Source organism: Emydura macquarii, unplaced genomic scaffold (genome assembly GCF_026122565.2).
Source record: "Emydura macquarii macquarii isolate MOO-44397 ecotype Brisbane River unplaced genomic scaffold, CSIRO-AGI_Emac_v2 contig_2473, whole genome shotgun sequence".
NCBI classification, from domain to species: domain Eukaryota; kingdom Metazoa; phylum Chordata; order Testudines; family Chelidae; genus Emydura; species Emydura macquarii.
The window spans coordinates 13,342,665-13,369,783 of NW_027132610.1; the positions used below are offsets into that span (position 1 = coordinate 13,342,665).

General features: G+C 37.6%; 1 protein-coding gene across 9 annotated transcripts in view; it reads left to right on the forward strand.

Annotated features, from left to right (window-relative positions):
* NBEA (neurobeachin) overlaps positions 1 to 27,119 on the forward strand; it is a 748,678-nt gene that overhangs the window by 466,305 nt on the left and 255,254 nt on the right. For all 9 annotated transcript variants that reach the window (XM_067562991.1, XM_067562985.1, XM_067562986.1 and 6 more), the window contains one exon: positions 6,638 to 6,762. In XM_067562991.1, coding sequence (XP_067419092.1) covers positions 6,638 to 6,762 — 125 coding nt within the window. The remainder of the gene's footprint in view (positions 1 to 6,637; positions 6,763 to 27,119) is intronic.

Here is a 27,119-nt window from a genome sequence, read left to right on the forward strand (position 1 = left end):
CGTGGGGTCAATCAGTCCCATCCCATTGCACCTGCAAGATCTATCAGGCTTCAAGGAGGTGGTTAAAAGAAGATAGCTAGACCAGTTAAGTTGAGGGAGAGCAGATCTCTTATGCTAGCTTTCTGAAGGAGGGCCTGACTTGGACCAGGAACCTAGCTATAGACTGTTAGATGCCAGAGCCTGCCTGAGAGAAGATAGGCCTGGCACAGGACTGTTGTATTTATTTTATTATCTGGGCAATTTTGTTCCCTTTTTCAACCTGGGTATTAGGCTTCACTTTTATATTCAGGACGTGCTTATGGTCTAAATGAGACTACTGCTTTTGACACTGCTCAAAAGGGATTGACTGCCTTCAATAAATCTCTGTTGGTCCTCCTGCTGGAGTCCATGCAGTGATTTATCATGTGCTTCAAAGCAACATGGTCATAGAGGTTTATAATTTCCTGGTTTTTAAATTAAATATACCAAACCATTCTAAATTAAATGTTTTACAGGTGTTCTGTAGTTATACATAACATTGTATTCTTACCATTTTACTGCAGTCCCTTATTTCCTATCAGAGGATAATAAAGATATGTATTGTTAAATTATTTTGCTGTTTGCAAAGAAAATACTTTTTACAGTTAAATCTGTCATGAAGACTTTTCCAGGTCATCTGTTATAGAGTTAACCTTTGAAATAATGTTTGCCCAACTAACTAGTGAAAAATCTATTCCTTTCTGAAGTATGGAAAATTTGCCCTCTGCTGTAGTGTGCCAAACTACCAGTAATTGGTTCCATTCATAGAGACTATAAACTCTTGATTCTACAAGAATTTAAATAGCAAATTTATATATTTTGTCACGATGCATTTTTCTATTATACTTGCTTATAACTATGCAGTTTTTCCTTAAAACAGTCCTGAAGCTGAATGTCACTTAACTGATGTAAAATTGGGGGGAGGGCGGCACATAGTTGAGAAATTGCATATAATATATTTAGCCCTGGAAATAAAAAATATTCATAATAATTTATTATTAATAAAGGTAGGGCCTGTTTAAATATTTTGCTTTTTCCTAAAATAAATGAACTAGAGATTTGATTCTATGCTCCCAGAATTTCACAGAAGTAAACATAGCTTTGAGTCATGTATAAATTGTTTTTCATTCTTCGTTTTTTCTAAACAAATTAATTTTCATCTCCTTAACAGAGTTCATAGTCAGACGTTTCCAGCTGGTAAGGAATGACATTAGGCAGTCCTACTACCATGTGTTCATAAATTAAAATGTTACATACTGGCAACATATTATAGACTCATTTGCAAGCACATAGTACAGGAGTTCAAACATAATACTTCATTTCTAAAGGTATGGAATGATTCTTGTCTCTAGTTCAGCTCATATATATGTTTTTATTTCCATTGTTTTCAGATGGTCAGTTCTTTCATAGCCAGCTGCAGAATAGGTCTAGAAGTTCATACTATGTTTAATTACATCAAGAACAGTGGTGCCTCTAGGCATAAGCAATTGTTTAGGCCTCAAGCAGCTTAAAGGGGCCCCAATTTAGTATTAACCCCAAAATACCATTCATCTTATTTAATGTGGATTTTTTAATTAGTGTATTAATGTGTGTTGTGTTGGTATATTTTTTGGTTTGTGGAAATAATTCAGTTAGTATCTTGAGGAGCTGGGTAAGATATAACCAGGGGTGGGGGGCAAAAATATTCCTGCTTAGGGCCCCCATTGGGCTAGCACTGCCTCATATCAAGAAATATATCTTTGACTTTGAAAAAGTAGGTAAAATATTCTTTGTCAGTTGTAGGTTTGTTTTCTGGTTCAGTAATGATTAAGAAGGAGATAGTGTTGTTGGTAATTAGCAAAAAATAACTACTGGTAAAAAAGAAAGCTAGAGATAAGAAACAGAAAAGAAGTAGCAACAGATAACAATCTTGAATACCTTTGGAGGGATACAAGATATGCTTATATAGCTCTGGGATGTATATCTGTCTTGCCACCTTATTCAACATGGAAAATATTGGGTCTGACTGTAAAATATAATTCAGGATCTGTTGGATATCAATACACTATACAGGGTAGATATATTGAGGCATGCAGGCATTCTGTATCTCAAGCTATCTTTTCAGTCATTGCGAAATCGAGTCAGTCAATATCAGTCAAGTCAATACGTAGAAGCTCTAGGAAAAATCCAGGTGTTGCAGGAAGGGTTATTGATGATTCCCTGGTACCGTTTTCTCTGTCGGGATTGAACGAGTGCTTAGCATGGTATTAGGAGATATAGTGCTACTTGAGGTGCTGCCATCTTTTGGATGAGCTAAGCTGAAATATTGGCCACTTAGTCATTAAAGATTGTTCACTCCTGAAAATAGATAAGTGTTATTTATCTTAAGTATTTCTAAGGTGACTATCATTATGGCATCCAACTGGTGTAATCCAGATGCAAGGCAACTTTAATAGTGATACATTCTTTAGCTCCAGACTAGGGATTATCTTCATAACTTTTTTCTTCTTTATATCTTTACTCTGATCCCAAGAAAGATGTGGCAAAATAGAATATGAGGGGAACAGTTCCCCCCAGTATATCAATAGTGTATAAGAAGCCCTAATGATTTTTATAATGATAAAACTCAACAATTCAGAAGTTACTGTACATTAACCCATCTGTTTTTTTTACCTCTTGTCACCAGCAATAAGGCCAAGGAGGGGTTTCTGTCACCATATAGAAAATTTTGTTTAGAGAGACGACAGTAGGTTCAGAGCGTAATAGGTTAAAATCCAGAAACCTTAATTTACATGTCAGTCACCAACTTGTACACAAACAGCTTAATGCCCCAACACTGTAGCACAACCTGGGTCCTGTCCAGTGAGTCCATGACAAATACCCTTCGATCAGATGGCTGTATTTATCAGTTTAGTTACTTTTACAGTATTTGAACTTCCACAAGACTTCACCAGAACTAGAGCTGTTTGCTGTATTAAATAATCCAAATTCCACTCTTTTTGCAGGATTTGCTTCCCTAGTTCTGTTACTTGTTTTTAATCTCACGTATGTTTCACAGAGGTTTGAAAAAGAAAATGCCAAAGTAATAGTTTCCTGCCTGCTCCCCTAGAGTATAAGTTCTCTTCCTTGGTTCAGTTTCCATATGTGTTAACTTTGTAATTCCACCCCTGTTGGGTTTCAGGTTTTTAGTCAGTTTCTCTCTCCCCAGTATGGCACATCTCCTGCTCAGTTGTAATAGGAAGCTTAAATATCCCCCCTTTTTCTCCCCACTTCTCCTTTGTCATGTGACAGGTAATACATTGTTGTCACCGAGCAGCCTTAAGTGGGGGGCAGCACAGTAACTGCTACAGTTAAGATTTCTTTTATAATCCCAATTCCCAGTTGTTTATAACTTTCCCAGGTTTTAACCTTTCAGGCTGAAATTTTACAAATTTAGAGTCAGCTTGAAGGTGATTTTTCCCCATTACCCCAGAAAATATGAGCTGAGCAAAAGCAGTTCAGTAGCTGTTAAATAAGAGAAGAGTGGAAAAAATAGTTCCCCCATATATATAGTTTATAGAAGTTAAATATGTAAATGTTGTGTTATTACAATGAAAACAGTATAAATACACATTGTTTTTAAAAATCCAAGATGCTACATGGATATCTAAGACTGTAAATACATTTATACAGAATTATATTTTATTTGAGAAATATGTGATCATATTAAAATTAGACTATATTGTAAGGTGTATGCACAAGGGGACAGAGATGAGATCACATGTGCAATCTTAATTTAGGCATTTTCTAACTTTTGAATGCATCATGCAACCTTAAAGTTTTCTTAACATACTCTCTTTGATGGAATAGTATGTATAGGTAATATAGTTTGTAAAGTGCTTTCGATCTCACTGGGTGAAGTACACTGTTAAATTCAAGATCATTTTTCACTGCATAATAATTTTAATGTATTTACACTGTAGACAAGGGGTGGCCAAACTCTGGCTTGTGAGCCACATGCGGCTCTTTTACCGTTAAAGAGCGGCTTGCAGAGCTCCTTCTGCTCCCCCCATTCTCCACCTACCAGGCTGGGGTAGGGAGCTTGGAACTTCTGCCCTGAGGCAGGTTGGTGAGGCTAGAGGATTCTGCCCAGTTGAGAGAGGGGTTTCGGAGGGTCAGTAAGTTTGGCCACCCCTGCTATAGACCATGATGAGTGTCCCAGTGCTAATGTTGCACGGTACCATGTAAGCAATAACAATGAGGTTATAAACTCAGTCTCTGTCCCAGGACTGGCAAAGGGCTGGGAGGACTCATTAAAGCAATGCTCTCATCTATCCTGTGAAGAGTCTTCTGCTTCCTAGTCTGTTGGATCAAACAGTTGTTTGGAAAGCATTAGTTAGGAATCTTGTCTGCATCATCCATCATCCTGTATGAAGACATAATAAAATTCTCAACTGACCCTTGCCAGCTATATTCTGACAGCAAGGCCCCTAATTGTATGAGGGGCTCAATCCGATGAGGTGATGTTGTGCATCCTCATGTTCCATTGCACCTTGGTGAGGTGGAACTGGTTCTAAATCAGCAGAGATTTTGAGGTATGGCTGCTTGTTGGGAGAATGGGGGTTGCGGCAGCTTGTGGTTGGTGGTGATGTAGTACCTTTACAGGAAAGAGAAAGTTGAGGGAGGAAAAGTTAGTTGCATTGTGAAAAACTGTTTTCTCTGTGATCAAAAACAAGGTAAAACCAAACTTGCTATTCTCTTGAGTGTTTTGTTTTTGAAATTTTGACTTTAAGCCAAGATTTTGTATTTCAAGTTTCAAGCTCCTGTTAATTTATTATATTATGAGGCCCTTAAGTAGGGTTTTTGTACCATGACAATTTGACCTGGTTTTTTGTTGTTCCTATTTTAAAACACTTGCTTTGAAAGCTATTTTGCTTTATTTTTGATTAAGAGAATACCGTATTTTTCCTTGTTCAAACTGATTAATGTTCTGTCACCATAGAGCATGATTTAAAATCAAAATATATCTCAAAAGTCAAATATTCCTAATTTTAGTGTGGGTTTCTTATCTGTACAATATTATGCCATTCTTCTCAGACTAATGGGCTTTTTTTAGGTGGTAGCAAACAAATTTTCACAAAGAACAACCACAAAATCCATGTGTTTAAAAAAATATAAAGTTTTTCCCACTGATGCCTTTGCTGCTCTAGAAGCAAGAAAGGGATTTTGCTAACCTTTAACTAGTTACTTGTTAAATATTTTTCCTTCTTCTCTCCACACAGTAAAAAAAAAAATCTTTTAATTGGTTACTAACAAAGATAATATGATAAAATGTATGAATGGATTTGATGCTGTTTCTTAAATAGTAAATCTAAATAAAGGTCATTGGTATCAAAACAGAGAAGGAGAGGGCTAGATTGTACCTGTCCCCTTATTTCTGCACAAGGACCCTTTGACTCCCAGTGCAGGGATCAGGCACGCTCCAGTCCTTTCACTTTTTTGCACATAAAAGCCATGTGAGTCTAGTGAGAGCTACAAGGTAACCCTCCCAGAGCTAACTTAGAATCTACTGCACCAGTCAATACAATTGAAACAGTGAATGGGCAAGCATCGTAGTGCATCCTCTGTAAAAGATTGTAGAAGGGGTCTGTTGTATGTTTGCACAGTCATGATGCTTTTGGGCATGGCTGCCTGTACAACAGCTCCTCATAATGAAGGCTGGCAGTCATTTATGGCACAGTCTTGCCCAAAATATCCTTTGATATACTTATAATATTTGACAGGTGAATGAAATATCCCTCCATGATGTTAGTACTGATATTGTTTGGATGTTTACTAAATAGCTAACCAATCCCATATTTAGTAAGGAAGTGAAATTGAACACCAAATGATGACATGAATTTGCATTTTCAGTTGGATAAAGATTAACAATGGTTTCTGTCTCATTCTGTGGAACTTTTAATATTGGTTCTGAATGCAAAAAGGCAACATAACATGATGATGGTCATGGTTGTTAATGACTTGTATTTGCTGGAAGCTATAAAATCATCCAAAGACTCCGTTAGTGTTGGAATAATAATTTACCAAGACAATTACCACATGGTGGAATTTTTTTGCAGCTCTAATTCACTGTTATTAATAATGAATAAAATTGCAATTTTCTCAGGTTGCTGGGAGCAGTGGGGAATTATTTCAATGAATATTTCAGCACATTAGTTTAATCATAGTTCCACAAAATTCAAGTGAGCAATATTTTATACTTCTAAGTTCAGTCTGCTAAGGGACCATAGTCATTAAATTGCAAACTATTTGCACTGAGATCCATTCTATGATTTACTAGCCTTGTTAAAAACACTGTAAAAGAAAGCAAGCTGTGCCATTAATACTTGTAATTTGATGCTGCATTTGTTAATGGGCTCATAGTGATTAATGTTTTTAGCAGTATGCAGAGCATTTTGAGACAGGCAGGGTTGAGCTCTTTAATGCCTAAATACCAATAAAAATGTTAGAATATAACACATTTTTGTAATATGTATTTTTGCTGGAACATTTTCCTTAATGCCACTGAAATATAGAAGCAGCATAGAAATTACATGTATATGTCATATGTAAATATAGTGCAATTTCTGGTAGGTACTGACATGTGTTCTCTATTTCATAGCCAACTGCATGATTTCTGGCGCTTGGATTATTGGGAGGATGATCTGCGCCGGCGAAGGCGATTTGTTCGCAATGCTTTTGGATCCACTCATTCTGATGCCCTCCTCAAAGCTGCTGTGGAATATGGTCAGTACTAACTCAGTCTCCCCCACCCCTTTTTTTTTTTTTTTTTTAAATAAAGGATCTATTTTGGTGTCCTCCATGTCCCTATTATAGTGCTGAAATTCATGTAATGTTTTTTCTCACATCATGATTTTAGGAAGCTGGAACAGGAGTTCTTTCTGCCTCATTCCTCGATGGGCCAGAGGAATCGCTCTGGAATGCTGTGAAACACTCAGCCTTTCTCATTCCCAAAGGCTTAGCAGTAATCCTTTCAGCAGTGGCAGAACCAGATTTTGAGCAATGGCAGACCTGGGGGAGTGGGTAATGGGTCATTCGTAAAGGCCACCATCCTCCATACTCGGTACCCCGTATTATCTCTGCCATTGCCTTTCAAGCATGACCAGATTCTGTTGGCCCTAAGATGGAGATTGGGATAAGGAATCAGACTTGACTCTCCTGCTTGGTAGAGCATGACTGTAAGCCAGTGGGATGTATGGAAGTGTTATGCTATATAAAGTCTTCTTTTAGATGGGGTTTATAATTTGTTTATAAAAATATTGAAAGTATTATCTTGTCATACATAATCTAAATCAGGAGCAATGTTTATCTGCGAATTGTGAAATATATCTATAAACCCTTGTTTAAACATGGCTGCATAGGAGTTGTGCTCAATGCTTGTGGACAGTCATGAGCCAAGCACTCTATTGGACAAAGGAACTTCAGCTAACCTCCAAACCCCTAGAGGGACGAGAGGCTTTTGTGAACAGTCTTTTGTTGGGATATGCTTACAAGACTCCCCTATGACACCACAGAAGTTTCATGGGCTTATAAGAACATGAGTGGCCAATGGTCCATCTAGCCCAGTATCCTGTCTTTCAACAGTGGTTAACACCAGAAGGAATGAACAGAAGAGGGCAATTATTGAGTGATCCATGCCCTGTCGTCCAATCCCAGCTTCTGTCAGTTAGAGATTTAGGGACACTCAGAGCATGGGGTTGCATCCCTGACCATCTTGGCTAATAGCCATTAATGAACCTATCATCCATTGGCTTAGTTGGCTTCTAGACAGCAGGCTGAACTTTAGTGGTACCAGGGTCTGGAAGGAGATACATTTTTCAGACCTATGTCTTGTACAGTTCAGTAGATATCCACAAACAGTTTTTTCAGGAAAGGTTCTTTTCCAGTCTTTTTATTTATATTTCTCATTTAAAATAACGTGATCCCATTACTAATTTCCATTATATTTGGGGGTAAACATAAATTTGAGCAAGCAGTATTCTTAAATAAGTTTAAAAGCCACATTCTGAAAACTGATGAAAGGAAAATCATTGTATGTGAATATGGGCTGAATCCTGCTATCCATATGTAGCCAAAGCTCTCAGTAAAGTCACTGGAAATGTTTACTGTGTTAGATATAATTCACGCTGTATAGTTAATCTGTGGAACTCATCACCTTAGGATATTATTGAGACAAATAGCTCATAGTGAGCTTCAAAAAAGATTAGACAGTTAAATGAATATCAGCCTGTACAATTATACTAGCTAGTATATTATTTGTTAAAATATAAAGGCTGTCAATTGTAATGCTTCAGGGCATAAGCTGATCAATAGCTCAGGTCAAGAACTAATTTTACCCTATGGCATATAGTATTGTACATTTGACACAGTGGTGTAGGTATTTCTCCCCCCCCCCCCCCCCCCCACCACCACACACACACACACACCTTCTTCTGAGGCATTCACTGTAGAGCCAGTGTCAGAGGCAGATGTCAAATCATTAATTTGAACTGCTGTAACAATTACTATGTTCCTTTCAGAAACAAACATTAATTTTAGCCCTAGTCTCTATTCTACTTTAATACAAAGTTACAATTTGGAGGAAACTGTTAATATTTAATATTTAACTATGTAAAAATTCTGATTTCAAATCAGCATGAAAGTCATAGTGGAAATTGGTTTACAATCCTTAAGGTTGGCTTCTTAGGGCTTGATTCAGCACCATTTTTGAAGTTAATGGAAGGACTTTGTCTCATATTATCATCATACAAATGATGAACTCTTATTTAGCCCTCCCTGCCACAACTTAATGTGCCACTTCTATTATATTTCGGCATACAAAAGGGAACCTCATGTAATTATAGTTATACACAGTTTACCTGTTACTGCATATAACATGCAGGTGAATAAAGCTGAAGTATTGCTGGGGGCAGTGCAAGTCAAACTCTCATTGGTTGTGTTTTAAATTACAGTAGATGGAAGTTACCTTGTTGGGAGTTTTAAAATAAATGTATCTTATGTGCAGCTTTCCCATAAATAAACTAAAAGTAAAGTATGGCATTCTGGAGGAATTTTAAACAGCATGCACTGAAGTTAAATCATATATTCCACCTTGATGTATTTACTTTTCAGAGGCTTGTGCTTATGGATTTTAATATTGAAACTTTTAGTTGACCTTTCTCTATGAGAAAACATCCTTAACACTGATGTTATTTTTGTGCCTCTTGATGATACTAATGAGTTGAATAATTTGAGGTTGTCATGTGAAAAGGATTTGGTGCAGTTTGATGTACTTTCAGCCTCTGGTGTTGGAATGTGATTAATAAATAGCTGGAGGCATAGAATTTTTTTCCATGGTATTTTATATTCATTGCGGGGTTTTTTATTCATTTTGTTTTGGTAATATTATGTTGGAATAGTTTAATAGTAAAATGCTCTTAATGTAAAAAACTCAAAATAATGTCACAATACACAAGAATTTGAAAGCAGTTTATTTTAATCATAATGTGCAATTTCCACCTAACAAGTTATTCCCTGATCTCAGATATTTTATTTGTGGAAAATGAACTACTGATTAAAAAAATTGAGGGTTTTTTTTTTTAATGTTTCTTTGATAGCAACCTTAAATGTAGCCTGAAAACTACTAAAATAAATGCTATTTTGGGTATGAGTATAATAGTGGGGGAAAAAATCTTATAAGTTTTTATCTGCATTGACTGTCAGTTATCATATAGGGTTTTGTGCATAAATATTGCAGTGGAGGAATGTTTAGTCAAAGCCTAAGTCAGCAAGCTCCTCTGTGTCTACGATCAAAGGCATCAACTTAAATAGGTCTGATCAGGCATTGCAGAAGAGAGCAGGCAGCTTCAGCCGAGCAAAAAACACAGAGCAAAGATGACAAAATTAATCAGTCATTTCTTTGGCAATAAATAATAAGATATGCTGAGGATTGCAGATGAGAGAATTTCTGTGTTCCTTGGAGATGTGCCTGCTTAACACCTGATTTATCTGAGCTTGTGTAGCCATCAAGATATGACCTTGATGAATAAAAGACTGCTCTATAAAAAATTTAGAATTAAATCAGTGTTGATGTTAGATGCATGGATACTGTAATAATATGACGCTTGCAGTGATAAAGGGATAGAAAAGTCTTGGGAATGGCAAATATGTTTGTGGTCTGTACACCTGTTTCAAAGAAGCAATATCAAACTGTTTGTCTCTTCCTTGAAGAGCTAAAAGGGGGAAAAAGTGTAAAGCTGACAGTGGAGATGGCTACTTACTATAGGAAATGTTATCTATTTTTTTAATATGCATCCATCTATATGGGTGTACTATGATTAAATTCTAAGTCTTCTACAGGTGTTATCAGTACAGCTAATATTTAACATTGTTGACCAATTTATACATATTGAGGTTTCCATGTCGGGTACAAACAATTATATTTGAGGTTGCCAATAAATAAGTAAAAACAATTTGATAAATTGAAGCAATGTAAAGTTTGAAACAAATTCCCATGGATGTATTCTTAACTACCCTTTGGCTAGTGCTCTCTTTCACAGTCATGCCTACAACTGTACAATGATGAACTGGATGATCTGTTAGGTCTTTTCCATCTTCCACAGATAGTTTGGTGTTGTGCATTACAAAATTAATAGATTGGGTCCAGCAAAGACTACACTTGCAGCCTGCACTGGAGAAAGTAAACATGACTAAGTTGGTGCCCAACTATCTGAACACTTGTATACAATGTATTGAACTATTGTTACTGTCCATACTCAGGGAAGCTTGGCCAATTAAGTTGATTATAGTGGTCACAATGAAGGGCCACGAATCCCAAGAATGAATAACCTGCCAATTAGTATATTATACATCCAGCCTATGAAGTGCAACTACAGTTGCATTTTAAATGAGCAAAACGGCAACAGCTTTCAAACTCGTATGCCTAAAGGCCCCTAATTCATATTTAAGCATCTAAATAAAAGTGACCTCCTTTCCGGAGTTGTTCTACATGAAGGAGGCTACACTTGGCTCTTTCTGTGACCTGTCACCAATGCTTTAAGTTTCAGTGAGTGTTGTATGTGCTCAGTACTTGAAAATCAGTTTGCTTTTATTTCTTCAGGATCCCCACTGTTAAAACACATTCCTAGACTTTTGAGTCCATGTCAAATCTTGACTATCTGAGAGCTAGCTTTATTCCCCTGATTTCTGGGCTCTCCAAATTTGAGGTTCCACACTTGCATTTTTGCTTGTCAGAGTAACTAAATATTATTTTAATTGTCCTCCCTTACCCAAGTGTCAAGATTTTCACCTCTAGCTTTTTGCTCTGCTACTAGCGTTGTAGAAATGTCTCTTGGTGGTAAAATACCACCAGTATGCAGAGTAACTTCAGGTCTACATATGGAAAGTTGCTATGTAAATTGCCTAACCCTGTAACTTTTTATCCCAGGTACTCAAGAAAAGTTGTAACCTGAAGTTTTTTCTCATGTCACACTTAGCAATCGTTACACTTTCTTCATACCCCTTTCAGATTGAAGCCAGTCTCTTGAAAGCACTTTTAGCAATGAGTGTCCTTCAATCTCACATCTTCACTTAGTGCTCCAGGTCTGGTATCTTATACCTGCCTTTGATAGCTCTTCAGAGAACAGCTTTTTCTTTCTCTTGCCTCTGCAAATATTCCACAGAGGTTGCCCCAATGACAGTCTAAATCCAAAATATGTTTTAGAGAAAGCAATCTTTATTAGGTAAATTAGACATTATCAAGAGAAAATTAAAGGTAGGTGATATAGAATCATCTCTAGTTAAAGGTCTCAGTTAGCTGCCTCACAAGATAGGGAAAATCTAGTTAGTTATATTCAGCAAGCATTTACTTACATTGAGAATGAGCTATTGCCAGTAGTAAAGATGTGGCAGACCAACTTATGATTTAATTTATAGCTGTTAAGCTCCATACTCTTCCAGAATTATACCTGTGCGACCCAACTTGACTGTGTGATCCCTGGTTGAATTGTGGGCATTGGGGAAAAAAACATTTTAATTTGTAAACTGAGTAGATTTGTTATAGAGTCAGATCTCCAAAACAACATTTGAGAGTAATTTTTCAGGGTAAGACAGTACATGAATAATAAATTTTAAACTTTGAAATGGATGTAACATTTTATTAAACATGGATTAAAGAAATATGCAATACGAGGCTGACAACTTAATTTCACTTTTATACTTAAAGCTATTCATTTGTTTTATTGTCAAGTCTTTTCTTTTCTTTTATGCTAGTACTTTTCATGAACTGAAAACAAACAAACAAAAAAAGCAATTGGCTAAGATTAGGAATGTAATCCTTTAAATACTTTAAAGAACACCATCAACACATCCTTAAAGCATTGTTGTGAACAATTGTAGGTGTCATGTACACTATAGATTTTCATATAATCAAGGTCCTTCTAAAACACCTATGATGTCATTCTGTTCATGGACAATCAAATTTTTCTTATTATTCAGACTTGTCTTTCTCTTAATTGTACAAGCAACAGAAATGTTTTAGGTGGCCACTTTTCAAAAATGAGTTAGTGCTTGATCTGAAAAAAATAGTAACACAAACAATACAAAAAATGTTGGCCGCTAGAAATGCACAACTCATACCCATGGCCCAAGAGCTTTCCAATCCCAATGTATTTATTTAAGAAACATTGCATATATGCATGTATAAAAGAAGGGAAAGAAACAAAAAGCTAATGACTACAAAGATAATCTTTAGTTCAATGTATGCTTAGTTTTAGCCTATGTACAAGATGACAATTACAAGAAGTTTTAAAGAGTAGCATCTGCTTTATGAATGGATATTATGTAGATACTAATCTAGATATTACAATGAAGAGTACTTTAAAAAATGTTTGTGGTACTAGTAGTACTAATCCATAAAAGGTTTCCAGATGTCACCAAATAAGTCCCCTCTGTTCTTCAATCTAAATGTGATCATTACAGAGGAAGCCATGCGAGACAGGCATGTAAACCATTCCGCTTCAGTTGGAGCAGCATTGTCTTTCCATTTTCTCAGTCTGACTTTTTGCTGCTATTAGTCCAATTATCAACCAAGTCTTTTTCTTTGCAGTCAGTTCCCCAACGTCAGAAATGCCATTTAATATAAATAAAAGTACAGTGGCCAAAATATTGGAATCAAGAATATTGCTGATTCTCCCACATTTTCAACCAAAAATTCATTATGCAACATCTCCTAAACATGTTAACTAAATTCTCCATCTGATTGTGATATGTCCAACATAAATTCAACCATCTTAAGCCTAAATTGTATGTCTTGAAATGGCATATAAAATATGTGCATTATTCTGAAATACTATGATTTGAAATTTACATCAGCAGCCTTATATTATAGCCCAACAGTGCCATCCACTGCTTCTCCAAATAATCTTATAATACATTTCTTCCCAATCTGTTTTTAAGAAAGACATTACACTGTAACTGAGCCCCGTTAAAAATTATCATATATACTGGATGCCTGATGTGTATAATTATTTTTAAGAGCCTAGGCCCAATCATAGTGCAAAGGTTTTCAAGATGGATAGCTAAACAGATTTGCTATGCAAGATCTTAGTTGTAATAATAATAATTAAATAAAAAATACACAGGCTTTTGCCACAAACCTCTTCCTAGTGATTTCTAACTCCCTAAAATTCTTAAATATATTCTTATTAAATAGATCTGCCATGATGACGATCCCCTTTGGATTTATAACCTATCATAATATAATACAAGAAATATTCAAATTATACTGATTTTTTTCTCATTATGGATGTTCCAGTACTCTACCTAGCTTACTTCACAATAACTATAAAGTGTGAAAATCTACTTCCTGTATTTGGCTGAGAAATTATTAGCCACTGGAAGCACAAGAATTTTCAGAGTCACTTTATAGTTAGTTCTCAGTAACAGCCAGGGATATTTTTAGCATGGGTTCAGGTCTACCCACAGAATCATGAAACCAAGGAAGTAAAAACAGGCAAACATACACTTCTCTTGCCTTCATGTAGAGGGGAGACTTGGGGAGGTGAGTGTTGGAGTGTGACCCTGCCCCCCACACTCACTCCTCAGTAGTCAGTTGCCCTGTGGGACTGGGCTCGGCTCCCCACTTCAGGGGCTGTGACCTCGTGGTAAAACCTGAGAAGTGTTGTGACCCCATAGGACAGGGAGCAACAGCGAGAGTGGGGAGCCAAGCCCAAAACTGTGGGACTGCTGCTGCGGGGTAAGTGTGGGACAGGCTCACTCTCCAGGCTCTTCCCTCACCAGCAGGCCAGGATGAGGTTTGTAGTGCCGGGACTGGAGGGTGCTGCTGCAGGTGGTCAGAGCCCCATCAGCATTTTAGTATACTGCATCCAGTTATACCAGGGGGTTATATCTGCCCATTACTAATTGTCCAGCAAATATGCAAATTACTTTAATGATTTGTCCAAGCTTAACATATCAGAATCTCTGTGTTATCCAAACTTCAAGTCTGGTTAGATATCCAAAACGTATGTCAAAACTGACCATCGCTTTTGCAGTCCTCTTCAGAGTCTGATTTCCAGTGTGCCCTTCACACCTCCCATCCTCACTGCTTAAAAACACAGTTAGACAATAGAATAAGAGCACCTCTAGTCAGTTTTAAAAACAGTTTAAAGCATAATACAATTAACTTTTTAAAATCCTTTCACCAGCATTTTTTTTTTTTCCATCATCTCCTTCACTTGGTTGCAGGAGTCTGTTCCACTATAGTGACAAATTGGCTGGAATGTTTAAATTGCTCTTGATAGGGGTTTTGTTTGTTTTTTGCTTGTTTGTGTTTTCACTGTGTTTGCTGTTGCTTCAGATGGAGGATGAAAATTCTCAAACTAGAAGGGTTTTCCTGTAGACAAGTGCTTTATGAATGTGTGTGTTAATAAGATACGGGGGCTGAGCCTTAGCTGGACTGAGTGGAGGAAGATTAAGAAAGCAGCATCTGGGCCTAACGCATACCCAAAGATTTTGGTTTTAGTAACAGAGAACAAACCCCACCAAATACTGTTAGCATCAGAGCAAGCCTATGGAGTCTTATGAATGTATTTCTAATCTGCCGAATAGACAAACATGTAAAGTTACTAGCTGCATTCCCTATTCCTTATGCCATGATCTTGATGCATATAACATTTCAGAAAAATTTAGATAAAATAAGCGAGATGCTCACACCACTCCAGCCCTTTTATGCCACATAAAGGGGCCAGAGTGATAAAAAAAGTAACCCTGAAAGCCCTGGATTTGACTGGGAGAGAATTCCCCTGGCACAGGAACTGAGGAAGACAGCAGCAGGCTGTCCTCAGAGGACATCCTCACAGGCCCTGGTTTAGAGAGGATGTGCTGGGGAGGGAGGAGCATGTCAATGGTGGGGCTGCAGCTCTCACAGCTACCTAGGATAAAAAGGGCATATAAAATACCTTAGTCCCCCACTCCTCCTGGGTAGTGATTTCTGCACTTTGCCTCTAAGAGGCACAGCATGGATGCCCACCCAATGGTCTTATTTTACAAGTCCTAGTGCCCATTTACATTGCTCCAATAGAATAAAGAAGCCTTAAGTGGACTGTAACAGTCTCTGGGAAATATCTCCTGCATAAGGAGATTTCTTAGCTGACGAAGAGCTAATAGAACAACTCTGCACAGAATGAAGAAATGGAGGAACTGAGAATCAGGGCTAATATCTTTATTTTCCAGAAATTAAGGAGTGGGTTTTGTTTTTGTTTTGTTGTTGTTGTTGTTGTCTCCCACCCCACCCCACCCCCACTATTGCCACTCTGTTACTTCATAACCAATAACAGTTAAAATTATATTTATATGATACTAAAATCAGTAGGATTTTAACAGAATCCTATAGGACAGAAATACATAGGAAATACCATCTTGCTTTTTGGAACACATACTCACATATATGCCCATTGGGCATTGCATACCTTCACAAATGCATGAGTTTCAAGATCTGCAACTTACTTTTTGTACCAATTGTATTATTGTATTACATTTGGTTCACAAAAAGCCAGCAATGTAGTAGGACAGATCAGGTGATTATATGTGTTTCAGCAAAGTGCTTTTCTTCAGCTGAGATCATACGTTTATGGAATTCAGAAGCACCCAGAGGTTATCAAAGTTCAGGACTTACTAAAAGGAATATCTATTTCTAAGGAAACATTCCAAAACACACCACTAACCAGTGTGTTTGGAAAGACACCTTATTACAGAGCTCTATCAGCCAACATGTCATGCACATTTCAAAACACATAATATAATATTTATTTATTTTTCATGTGATGCACATTACATTATAATTTACTTTTTCTATAGTAGGTCTTCTATATCCTTATTATATACATAGGGATCCCCTTACCATCTTATTTACAGGACCCTGTACTTCACTTGTAATAGTCATTATTTTTCAGCTGAAGAGCTGTGCTCAACTCTTGAAGAGTTTTTCATTGGTTTTCCTTTTGCCATCTAGGAAGGACACTCAATTCCCCTCTTCAAACAGTTGAGCATGCTACCTCAACAACAGCTCACTTCCAGCCAGCTTGGAAAGTGGTGTTGCCAATTCCTGTGAATATAATGTGAACAAAACGATTTTTGCAGGCTATTTCACAATAACATGAAAAATTTGAATCTTTCTTGTGATTTCTAGAAAGTAAAACCAAAGAAGCAGAAAGAGAGAGAGAGAGAGGCAGACACTATCCCACAAACGGTACCCTATAGTTTAGGGGAAAGTGCTGTAAATCAAACCCCTAATCTCAACTCTGACTGCTACTAATATTTCTGTGCTAAGATTTTTGTGGTTAACAACCTTTGTTATGAGCCAAGGCTTCATACTTTGGAAGGTAACTACCATTCACCAATTTCACAGGTGACTATGAAACTGAGGCTGTGCAAAAGGTCACATCAGGCAGAGCCATGGCTTTAATACAACTGAGCCAAATCTTGTACGCTTGCCACACATCATTTCAAAGAACATGTCAAATTAGGTGTTTCTGTAATTCACACTAACACTATGTGACCCATTAGCAGCTAGCCTACAGAGAGAGGTTTATAACTCTTGTTGTTGTTTCCATGCTGAGAGTTCTGGATTAAGATCCTGGTCCCAGTGAAGTCAATGGCAAAACTCCTATTGAGTGCAGAGAGATAAGGTTTTCAACCCTGGTTCTTTAGTTCAAGTTCTAGCGGCTCATGCCTTTACAGTAGTCTTGCGTTCAGTTCTAGACAGGGGCATTGTTATATTTGTTCATGCTGTCTGTAACTACTGGACCACAACCTGCTTCCAGAGCCAGGAATAGAAACCAGGAATCCTGATGCCCAGTATTCTTGTGTTGTCTCACAAAAGGCTCTGTGTGTGCATCACTGTACGTGCTGGCCCACGCAGAGGACAAGAACAGGGCTTTCTCCCACAAGTTACTGATGTAGCCAAAGTGGAAATGGTCTGTACTGTGGATTATGAAGGTTGGGGAATCAAACCCTATTAATGATCTATGTGGGAGTTAAAATAAAATTTGCATATATATGTAAAAGTTAGTGTAAAGATACTGGAATAAGTGTTGGAATTATTTTATATTGCAAAATGTATTTAGAAGTGAATCTGTGTGTTGGGCTAATTTTTGCTTTCCTACTCTAATTGTATTATTTGCATTTGATTAATGGGAGCTGTCCTTTTAAAAATAAGTGTAGTTAAGTATGTTTTTGAGACTGAGCTGTTCCGAGCACTGTGTGAGAGATTTTGTGCATGTCCAAAGAGGAGAGACCCTGCTTGTGTAAGTTCCAAGAAGGTCAGAACTCAGTTGGATAAACTTATCTTTCCAGAAAGCAAACCTCATTCTTGAAGGTGCAATGTTTGCAATTATTGGATGCCTCTAGGCATTGCTAATGAGCAAGAGTTCTCAGCCTTTTTCTTTCTGAGCCCCCCAACATGCTATAAAAACTCCAGGGCCTGGTTTGGGGGCACCATGAGGCTCTAGCCTTCAGCCACAGAGGGGGGAGGGAAGGGGAGAGTTTGGGGCTTTAGCCCTGCAGGGCTTCAGCTGCTGTGGGGAGGGTGCCCTCAGGCCATAGGCATAATTTGACTTCTATTTTGGGGGGGTATAGGGCCCTCTGGGACTTTGGCCAGCTCTGCGTGGCAGGACCTGGGGAGGGAGCGCCACCTCCACCTCCTGACTCACCTTAGCAGGCCACCCAGCCTATCTGGATTGCAGGTGAGGGGCAACCAAAAATCATAACTCAGACTGGGAGACTCAGGTCAAAAAGTTTGAAAACTGCTCAGAGGCAGGCAGGGGTTAGCTAGGGGCTGTGTGCAGGCAGGGGGTGGCTCAGAGTGTAGGCAGGGAGTACCTAGGGGTTATGTGTGGACGGGTATAGCTCAGGGTTCAGGGAGGGTGCAGCTAGGGGCTGTGCACGGGCAGGGGTGCAGCTAGGGGCTGTGTGCCAGGAGGGAGAGGGCTTCCACACACCTCCTGCAGTAGCTTTTCCTTAAGAGTTCTGCTGGCCCCGATCCAGGTGCCCCTACCCGGCCTGATCTTACCATACGTGCAAACAGTCAAAGGGGGCTGGGAGCAGGGGGAACCAGCAGCAGCAGGAGATGGGAGAACACCATGGCTGCCCACTCCATGGCACAAGCCAAAGCAACAGCTGCCCTGCGCTGCCTGCTCCAGCTATTCCACCTCTGACCTGGTCAGGGGAAGGGGAAGGGGAAGGGAGGGGGAGGGAGAGGGAGGAGGTCAGGGGCATATGGAGCTAACCAGAGTGGACACAACCAGATTGGGGACAATGTCCTCCACAATGCCTTCCTTTCCCCCCCTCCCCCATGGGCTCGGAGCTTCTGCTCCTTGGGGCGATGGGGATCGTGGACCCCCTGAAACCAACTTGTGGCCCCCAGGGCCTTGCAGACCCCCAGTTGAGAACCGCTCAGCTAGAACACCTTTCACCTGTAAATCACCAGTTTGAATCCTACCCATAGCTGGGATTAAAAGTTGTTCCCATCTGGTGGATATTTGCTAGTATCTATACGAGATGGGTTTGGTGAGTTCTAGTTCTTGCTCTCTCATCATAAACTCTATCATATTTGGCAGTGCATTATAAATTCTTCCGGTCAGGGACTATCTCTTACTCTGTGCTGCACAATGGGGCCCTGATCTTCACGGGACCTTATAGTGACATCTCCTCCTACAGTAAAGGCCAAAATTGCCATACTATAAATTTGTGAGAGCTGGCAACGCTGTAAAATTGTCTCACGTGCACTGGGACCACACAAAAATTGTTGAAAAAAAGTTGAAACTTTTTTTATTAAACTATTAGTTTGAGGTGATCTCATTTTTTGGAGGGGCTCATGATTCTTGAACTTTGGGGGCTAACAATGCTGGAAAAGTAGGACACTACAGGACTAAAACTGAAACCATGTTTCTCACATGGCAGTACACAGCACTAGCACTAAGTTACCTGTTGATACTAAGAGTTGACATTTCTAAAGAGGAGGCTTGCAGTTATTTTTATTCACTTTATATCTCCCAAGTTCAGCAACTTGTCCTTTTCATCTGTAAGTTTTGTTAGCAGCAAGTCACATTAACTGTTGGCATAAGTGGGCACAACTCCACTATCAGGTTGGTTACAACTCTGGTGACTTTGACCTGGTGTTCCTATGTTTTGAAGATAGATGATACAAAATGCACTTTTTTTTTTCTCTAGCTGGTGTGTTTGTTTTAAGTATTCCAAACTCAAAACTAAAGCCTATCAAGGCAAAATCCAGGATTAAATTGTAGAACGATTTCACGTCTACCATTTATCTGTAATCTTGAAACCTATTTTATCAAATTCTTTCGATGCCTTTTTCAATACTCAGTTTATTAAAAGAATTCTTATAGTTACCTCTCACACTTACATAGTATACATTTAAATTGTCACAATTTCTCTTACATTTTTAATTATATTTCATTTGAAATATTTTGCTATTTATAAATAACCTCTTTGGTGGTCTTTCTTAAGAAATCTTTACTTATGTATAAATATTTTGAATTAGGAAGAAATGAAATTCCTTTTTTGCTGTCAAAACCAAATTGTGAAAATGCATTGCATGGCTTTGAAAATCAGTATACTCTATTAGCAGACCTGTCAATATAAAAAGTGCATTTCATTTCCACCTCTTGCTCTAATAACCTTTTCTATGTTACTAGCAGGCAGTTCACATAATCAGTGTGTATTGTCAGCTTACTGGAGTTGGGGAAGCATGAAATGAAAATCGTGTTAATATTGATCCAATTCTCTTACTTGGAAGTGTCCTTGATGTCCTTTCCACTGAGCAATAACTGTTGGTTTTATGAAGTTATTTTCCTCTAAGTTATTACTGTAATTTTGTAAAATGTTTGCAAGCATAATTAGTTATATTGTTTCTATTGCTTGAAATTAATTTTCTTATGTACAATATTTCATAATTTAAGACACACAATTCTAAGTTATACCTAAAATATCAGAAAAGTTTAATGCTATATATAATTTACCAGACTACAGTGTACACAAAGTGGTTAAATTTTAAGACATTGTATTAGTTTGTAACTGACATGAGTTATGTACAATATGGGCTTATTCTTCAGCCATACCATGTGTGGAAGTTCCAGTGACAAATTACATTCTATACCCAATCCAAATACTGAATGATCTTGACAGAAATCCAGGAAGTAGAATAAGGGGCTCAGCTCTGCCCCTCAAATATCTGAAAATGCATTGCAACATGTGCTGGATTGCACATTTCCGGCTCTGTCGTAACTCAGTTATGCAGTCATGAACAAGTCAGTGAGGTCTTCATTTTCAGAGATGCAGAACACTTGCAATCCCAGCTGAAGTTAATGGTATCTGTGAGTACTTATCACTTTTGAAAATCAGGCCCATAACCTCTCTATACCTCAGTTTATTCATCTGTAAAATAGGATGATAATGCTTACCCATCTTTGTGATGTGCTTTAAAATCTGTGGTCAGAAGAGCTGTGTAAAATGCTAAATATTATTATAAAGACAAGATGGGTGAGTGAGATAATATCTTTTATTGAACCAGTGTCTGTTGGTGAGAGAGCAAAGCTTTTGAGCTTACACAGAGACCTGAAAAAGGGTTCTGTGGAGCTGGAAAGCTTGTATCTCACACCAACAGAAGTTGGTCCAACAAAAGATATCACCTCTCAAATACCTTGGGAACAACATGGCTAAAATAGCACTGCAAACAAATGTTATAACTTTCCTTCTGACTGTTATTTATTGTAAAAATTATCTACTACATCTGAGTGCACAATTCCCTTGGGCAAGTCTATGACTCCATTTCCCAACAGTAACAATTACAATGATAATATGTACTTACTAATGTAAAGGACTTTGGGTTCAACAGAAGAAAGAGTGGTATATAAGAATAAAGTGTTAATTTACAAACTACACAGTGATAAAGAATATAGTATGTTACTGTTCGAGGACAAGAGCAAAACATAAGCTATTAGCTATAAAAAGCAGGACAAAACTTTTTTAGTGAAACCTTCTGGTTATGTCTATAGTGGTATCCTAAAACCAGTTTTTTAACTTTGATTTGTTTTTAAATTTATCTTTCTGTTGAGAATGCAGTATCCAGTATAAGTATATAATAAGTTTTCATATCTGGATATTTTTTTCTCCCTCATTTCTTCAGAGATTTTTAATCATTAAAATGTAATGTAATTTAAGTTCCTGTGGCAATATTTAACTTCAGCCTATTAAGAGACAGCTTTCCCTTGAGAATAGTCACCATTATGGTCTTCCCAGGAAATAATTCTATGTCAATCAGTGCTACTAAGTTTCAGAAATAGATTGATAATATTATAACTCTAATAGGCAAATCCTAACCCTCTCTGCAGGTCTGGAGGGCCCTATGGTAGAATGACAAATGATGATCTGCTGCGGAAACAGAGGAGGGCAAGTTTCATGAACATGCACAGGAGTGCACATCGCACCCTTTACATGCAGTCAACCCAACTGCTCAGTGACTCCATGTATATAAATGCACAGCAGGGTTTAATGGGTATGGGAGATAATGACCATGCAGATTCACCAGTCCTACTGGTCTTGACGAAAGGGAGCATATGAGCTACTAAGTAGCTACGCTCCACAGCCTTGACCACAGTGTTCTCCAATGCCTAGCTAAGCTCTTGAATATGGTTACTGGGGGCAGGACTCTGAACTATATAATAAGTAAATCAGGAAGAAGATTCACTCATGCACTGACACGCTGAAATATGCTGTAGTATGTTCAAGTATCTTGTAGAGCATGGCTTATCATAAAAATGCTAGATAACATTTTAATTCTATCTACATTTGAAATAATCTTATATTTTACCTACCCAAGATGGTAAAAATTAGAGTTCACACCATAAAATGAACACTTTTTAAGAAAAAGCATCTCTTTCAAATTTAGGAGTTTTGTTATATTTTACTCATGATATCATTTCATGGTTCACATCACATATGATATAATTTCTTGAAAGGAACTAATTCTTTAGTTCCCTTGTTTAACTGGATATTAAAAACCATTTTAGAGAATTAAAATGCAACAACAAAAAGCAGTGTTTTACAAAGCATTACATGTCAATACACTTTAAGGAGGAAAATCAACTTTTTTAGAAAGTTTCCCAGGGGAGCTGAACTTCACAAAAACTTTTCTTTACCTTCTATAAAAGAGAAATTTTTAATTGAATGCAGCATTTTGCTGTAAAGTGGACAGACTACTTCTGTCAAAATGCTCTTTAGAAGCCACATAAAGCTGTAAAAGACAATATATGAAAAAACATTCTTAAATAAAAGAAGAGCAACCATCCCATGAAGCTGATTTCCAGATGTTTGGAAACATTAGAATTTCCTGTCAGTACATTTAGGTAACATTAAAATGGGGTTAACTTTCCATTCTGCCAACCCTTTTCAAAGATGAAAGAGAGCTCTCTGCATAAATTGTCTTATCTATAATTCACTGAAGTAAACTATGGAATCAACTTTGTAAGAAGCAGTAGTCTCCTTTTGCTAGTACTGGAACTACCAAGCAAACTTCTGTTAAAAATAATATTTTTCACCTTTATATTTAAATTAAAATGAGGTATGTTTAAAAATACTATGTTTTAATAGGTATTAAACAGTAAATGATATATATTAGTTTAAAACTCAGTTTCTGAGTCCAGAATTTATTTCTTTTGCACTTACCCTGAACATTAAAGAACTCCTTGTAACAAACCACAAATTACGTTCACAATACATGTTTAAATCTTATTCAAGAGAGACATTTTTTGGAACTCATCAGATAAACTTCATAGGTAATATCTGCTGTGACCTGAAGAATCCAAGTGGGAATTTACTAGTTTAATTGAAAATTGAGATGGAAAATACAGATGTTACAACAATAAATATCTCTATTCCAAAGCAAAATAGATGGTTTACCAAAAAAAAAAAAAAAGAATTTTTACAATTCATTATTTACATGAAATGTTTATAGAGGCTGTATCTATAGTATGACATTGATGTCTTCCCATTCACTAGAATTTTTTAGATGTTTATTTTGAGAGGATTCCCAAGTTGCTGATCCCCATTCCTAAAAAAAACCCAAAACACCCACACACAACCTTTCGTGATATAGCACAGATGGAGGGTGTAATTTTACAGTTTTTCAGAAATATAAATATAACTTTCATGAGTGGGGTGATTACATATTCTTGAACTTTTTTTGAAAATGAGCTTTCTGCTTGTTTTTTGTATAATGTAACTGCTATAGGAAACCACCTTTTGTTATTTTAACAATGTGAATTTTATGTATTTATGAACAATGTTCAAGATGGTAACTGAGATGACAAAAAATGAATTTTCTGTTAAATAATAGCTGTGTGAAAAACTGATCTTGTAAATGAAGTCTCATTTTTCTTTGAGTGGTCTGATTCTTAAGATACCCCCTTTAAGTTACAAACATGAAACTTCAGTAACCTTATATAAGGATTTAAATATAAGGATTTAAGCCAAAATTTTAAAACTTGGAAGCCTAGAAGTAGTACCCAAGATTCGATTCAGCACATGCTTAACTTGAAGTACTTTAGTAATTCCATCTTTATTTAACAGACTATTTGGGCACATAGAGCCAATGGAATTTAAGCATATTCTTAAAGACATGCCTAAGGGTATGTCTTCATTGACGGCGGCAAATTCACCACCGTCAGATCTATCTACCTGGATCGATTGAGCAGTCAGTGAAGACCCACTCAATCGATCCGGAATTCGACAGATAAAAACCACCTCTTCAAGTGGCGCAGTGCAGTGAAGACACCGCATAGGAGAGGAGTTATGAAGTCAATGGGAGTTACACAAGCTACTCTGCGTAGATTGCTTAACTCCCGTAGGGCTGCCGAATTTGAAAGTAATTGTAGACCACGCCATAGTGTTTTTCTGAATAGGGATGGGATTGCTCAAGTGTTTAAAGTTAAACATTAGATTAAATGTTCTGCTGAATCCAGAATCCTGTGGTTGGAATTTTCAAAGGAGCTTAAGGGCTTGTCTGCATGGTGAGTTATTGCGCAGCAAGCCTGCATATGAATCTACAACACAACAACTTGCCATGTAATAATATCCCTTGTGGCATCGGAAACCTTTACTACCCAAGAGCAGTGTCCACAAACGATGTTACTGTGTGGTAAGCTGGTGCACCATACATTCACACCCTGACTTGTCATGCACTCAATTGTAGGTCTCGCCTAAAAACGTATATCATCCAACTCTCACTAAAACTTCAATGAGAGTTGAGTACCTCATTTCCTTTGGCATCATTGAAAATTGCAGTGTAAACTGGTATTTAGCCCCTTAATTAACTCTCTTATTACCCAAGGTTTTGAGCACCCATGGCTTTTGTTGACTTCAATTCTAGGCATCCATTTTTTAAAAATTTTGCTATCCTTTAAAAACATTGTTTGATTTACTGATTTTTGTATTATCTATTTTCCAATGGAACCTTATTAAAAAGTAACTTTAATATAAAGCCTCTGCATTCTCGCCACCTAGTCCTTCAAAATTCTTTGTCTCCCAAGAACTGTCTTATAATGAAGGAATACTATAGTTTCTTGACATAGAAATTTGTTGTGGCTTGAAAAGGTTAAGATAAATAAAGATATTTAGAATTTTTACTAAAATGCTGAGATATAATATAATATATAAAATATTAATTTATTCCTCACTCTTTTTATATCATTGCTAACAGTACCAAACATAGTTTCATGCCAAGTAATTTTTTATTCAGTTTGTTGTCTGGTTTTAGAGACAAGCTGTTTTCCTTCTTACTCTTATTTTGAGAGGTTCTCTTATTTTTAAGGCTTTTGAAGTCATCCCTGGAATATAAAAATAGAACATCTGTGACAGATCTGTTTTAAACATATTTCACATTTCAGGATCCAAGGAGATCTGGTGGTCTGTGGTATTTGCTTGTTAATTTCTTGATGAATGGATAGAAAGGCCAAGAAGTGCTCTCAAGACGGCAAGTCTTCTGAAGATAGATGATCTCAAATAAATTCTATTCCCAATCAGTTTTTGATTTGTTAGGTGTTAAACCATTTCTTTGTAAGGACAGTGTTTACAAGCCTTGTAATGAGACAGCCCTCTGAGACCTTACCTCTTCTTGCTGTAATTTTGATAAATGGAACTCTAATTCATAAAGGATATAGTGATTGAAGGGCAACTTTGGGTCTCATACACTTTCATTTAGATAAATGTTTGGTATAGTACAGCAAAACTAAGGTGCACTCAACAAAGTGATAAATTTAAAAAACAGCCAAACCAAAGCAGTTTCTATCCAACCAAAGGAGCACAGTTTGCTATATTTCTTTTAGATAAATCTACATTTAATATAGTAAAACAAAATTGATTTTAGAAAGATTTATCTAAATTGCTGAGATCCAAATTTGCCAAACTAAGTTAGCGCCTTCTACTACACTGCATTTCTTATGTTGATATATTGTAGTATTTCTGTAACAGGATAACTGCCAGCCATGTGACAGGCACGTTAGAATAGGCTGGATTTCAGCCTCCACTTCTGAGATTTACCTTCAAGTTTTCATGGTACTATTAGTATACTTTTGCTGATTTATGAGAAGATAATTACATGCATAAATAAATAATTTTGGTGAACTGGAATTAGTCTGCAATTGTACCCAACTGTTACTTTTGGAGAATTTCAGTTTTTATGAAAGTGAGAAGCTTTTATAACATAGACTGGAGCCAGGAGGAGTGTGGGAACAATCTGTGCACACTTCCTCCTGCCATGCTATCAGTTCATCTCAGTTGTGGCCTACCTCTAGGTCACTACTCTGGTACCAAGGTGAGGTGTTTCAAAGCAAAGACTACTTGTGGCAAGTGATGCTAAACTGTGTGTCTTATGATAAGGTCAAATGTACACAACGTTCTAATTTAGTTCTTAAATACTCAGCTCACTTGAGCCCTAAACTAGATTGAAAGGCTGCTCTACTACATTCCTTCCTCTTTCCAAAATCTGGCCTTGTCTACACTAGAAAGTTTTGCCGGCATACAGCCACCCATGTAATTAAATTGCTGTTCCGTGTCTTCACTGTCTCCTTCTGTCAGTGGAGTGCATTCAGATTATCAGCTCTTTTCTCAGCAAAGTGAGCAGTGCATTGTGGTAGCTATCCCAGTGTGCAACTGTGCACGCAGAGTGCTTTGGGAAGGGTTTGCAATGCCTCACGGGACAGGCACAGCGCCACATGATGAAGGTTTCTGAATCCCATCATTCCATGGGCATCCTACTTGTTTAACAGCTGCTTTTCAACTGCCCTGTCAGCGAGGCTGACACTGCTGAACACAAACACAAGAAGCCCACAGAAGTGGGGGGAGGAGGGAGAGTGACACAGAGAGAGAGAGAGAGAGAGAGAGAGAGAGAGAGAGAGAGCGCGCACGCGTTGGGGACAGGGAGTGTGTCTGCACTTGTCCTGTCTCTCTAACTTCAAACAGCAGCAGCTGGAAGCAACCAATCCCAAGGCAGAAGCTGCTACACAGACAGCGCATAGCTGGTGTCCCCCATT